Source organism: Phyllostomus hastatus, unplaced genomic scaffold (assembly GCF_019186645.2).
Source record: "Phyllostomus hastatus isolate PE091 unplaced genomic scaffold, TTU_PhHast_1.1 phas_contig_196, whole genome shotgun sequence".
NCBI classification, from domain to species: domain Eukaryota; kingdom Metazoa; phylum Chordata; class Mammalia; order Chiroptera; family Phyllostomidae; genus Phyllostomus; species Phyllostomus hastatus.
This window is the reverse complement of record NW_025333709.1, coordinates 2,688,070-2,690,803: the sequence shown is the minus strand read 5'-3', so window position 1 is coordinate 2,690,803 and position 2,734 is coordinate 2,688,070. Positions and strand designations below refer to the sequence as shown.

The 2,734-nt window shown below is 60.3% G+C and overlaps 1 protein-coding gene across 1 annotated transcript; it reads right to left on the bottom strand.

The window, feature by feature from the left end:
- Nucleotides 1–274: 274 nt before the first annotated feature.
- On the bottom strand, nt 275–2,300 carry LOC123815752 (MORF4 family-associated protein 1). Its single transcript, XM_045834308.1, has 3 exons — nt 2,201–2,300; nt 1,657–2,082; nt 275–1,210 (listed from the first exon to the last, which is right to left on the bottom strand). Exon 2 carries the CDS (start codon nt 2,045–2,047, stop codon nt 1,670–1,672), a length of 378 nt encoding a protein of 125 aa, XP_045690264.1. The 5' UTR covers nt 2,048–2,082; nt 2,201–2,300; the 3' UTR covers nt 275–1,210; nt 1,657–1,669.
- Nucleotides 2,301–2,734: the final 434 nt, after the last annotated feature.

The window sequence follows — 2,734 nt, the reverse complement described above, 5'->3', positions numbered from 1 at the left end:
ATCCGAGTGCAAGGACCAGAGGAGAACTGTTTCCATTTTCAAGAGAGAAAGATGGAAAGGACTGTGGCTTCTGAAGGCAGGAGCCTGGGCCCCGGAACACGAGGCTCCCCTCCCCCGTCCCCAGTGTGGTCTGCAGAGAGAGGCCGGCCGTGACCGGAGACTTGCCGGGGGCACAGAACCCCCCGCAAGAAATTTGTCCTCCATCTGGCAGCGGTGACAAAGACAAAGGTTTCACTCCAAAAGAGGCAACATTTCTTAATAATTATTTAGGTCGTTTGTCTTTTCAAGCAAATGAATACTTTTATTAACATGGTAAATTTCTTAAACACATGGTAGGGTTTTGACCTCAAATACTCGTTAGGTCTGCTACTCAACCGAACCTAGAGCCAGACGACGTATGAACCTTAAAGACGCCCCGTCCCGTGCCCGTCAGGGTCCAGTGCAGGCAGCCCCGGCTCGCCTTCCGCGCCCCTCGGGGCCTCTGCAGCACCTCCTCCGCTCTGCCCTCCGCAGCGCACCGGGCGTCACCCCGCGGCGTGCGGAGTGGCCCGACCCCGCCTCCTGCTCCAGGTCAGACAAGCTGCGCGAGGCCCTGCAGACGAACTGACCAGACCGGGTACATCAGACAGCGTGCCGCGTCAAGTTTAAACTCTGAACAAAATACATCTCTCCTCCTTTGGTCTCACGCAGAAAAACTTCAAGTCCCGAAATACAGATGCCGCCATCTTCAGCCGCCGTCTGGGCCAGGCGTCCCAGCCAGGCCGGCCCAGTCCCGCTCCCGGGCGCAGTCTGGCCCCTCCGTCGGCTTCTTCGGCCGCTGCTTGCTGCAGAGTCGTCTTCTGAAGTCAGGCAGCTCCGTCAGCACCTCCAGAGCCGGGGACCCCAGCTCTGAGTCTCACGTATCACACAGTTCCAGGGAGCTATCAGGTCGCACAAGAAAGGGCAGAGCACCTCAACATCTGGGGACCACCAGAGCCCAGAGCAAAGGGGGCGGCTGCGGGACTCCCGGTCTGGGCTCCGCTCCCCAGACGCGACACCGGACAGGCACAACTCGCATTGAGGTCATCACCCGCAGACCACAGCAGAAACGTAGTGTAAATGAGGACAGAGCACAGAGAAAACGAGGGAGGAAACGGAAGGCTCTCCGGGTTCGGCTTCTCCAGGGCGGCAGCCGGTCTCCGCCAGCGGACCGAATCCACTGGCCGTAAACCTGAAGGCAGTTGGGAGAAACCCATCAGTAAGAGGCTGATTACTAGAGGGAAACCAACCCAACCCCTCCCATCTGAAACCGGCCGTGGAGGCCGTACGCCCCCTCTTCCGGCGTCCGGCAGGGTCTCCAACTGCCCAATGACGGCCTGGCCCTGGAAATTCTGATTGCACGGCCTCTGCCGTGATCTCGTTCCCATGGCAGCTGATAAGTTCATTATCCCACAATTACCCAAACACACACCCCACCGAAAACCAACTGTTTCCTTCCTAACTACCAGCGTGAAAAGAAGAGCCTCTACGAACACCTCCCACAGCAAAAACTGACCATGCTTCTCTCCTCCCCTCCCCCCATTTCCCCTCCGGCGGGCACCACCATTAATTAAACAAGCCCCGGAGACGAGCCGAGGGCTGGGCGCCTCGGGGGCCTCCCGCCCGCCCCCGCCTTACCGCCGACCCTCGCTCAGGACGACTCGCTTTTCTCTATCCGCCGGACCAGCTCCACCAGCATCTCTGCCATCTTCGCGATCTCCTTGGCCTTCTCCTCGGCCTTCTCGCCCCTCTTGGCCGCCCGGCCGTCGCCGCCGTCGCTCTGCAGGTGGTTCAGGGCGCTCTCCTCCGAGGCCTCCACCTGCGTCTTGATCTGGATGAGCATATTGTCCATCTCCCACAGCTTGCTGCGGTTCCGCAGGTACGCGCGCCCGTGCTCCCGCGTCAGCGCCGCGATGTCCTCCCGCATCTCGTTGATGACGGGCAGCAGGAACTGCTCGAAGTCCTCCTCGGGCTCCAGCACTTCCACCTCCTCCGGCTCCGCCAGCTCGACGACGTCCAAGGGCCGCATCCTCGCCGCGCCTCCGGAACCGGTCTCGGCGTCTGCTGCGGAGAGAAAATGGAGACTCGCTAGGCCTAGCAACAGAGTTCCAGAATATTCTTGAAAACTTTTACCCTTTTGAAACTTTCCGGCTCGGAGAAGCCACAGCAAAACACGACTTACGAGCAGAGAAGCGGCGAACAAAATGGAGTTGCGGCCGTCAACCAGCTCCCTGCGTGTCGCGGCCCCGTTCACGACACGGCGGTGCCTCTTTACGGTCGCGACGCTGGCAGATGAGGCGCGGGCGCGCGCACGTCCACGGAGAGGGACCTGCCGGAGCAGCCGGCTCCTCCGCGACCGCGCGCGCGCACGGACACGAGCGCGAGCACGCAGGCTCCTCCCTCTTTCCTTTCCTCCCAGCCTGGCCACGCCTCTCTGCTCCCCAGGCTTTGGGGAGCGTACTTCTCGCGCGTCCTCCTCGAGGTCGTGTGAATTAAATGTTTTTAAGATGTAAACGCGATATACGCACACGGACAGAGGAAGATGCCATGACAATTATGTATTCAAAGGCTATGACATCCCTGGGGGAACCCTAACAGACCCTTGCTCTTCGGAAGCAGGGCTCTGGGCGGGTCGGGGAACGGCATTAGAGAAGGGGACGGGGTCTTATTCCACGGTTGGTCCGTAAGTCCTGAGCCCTGCTTGGCACCAATCAAT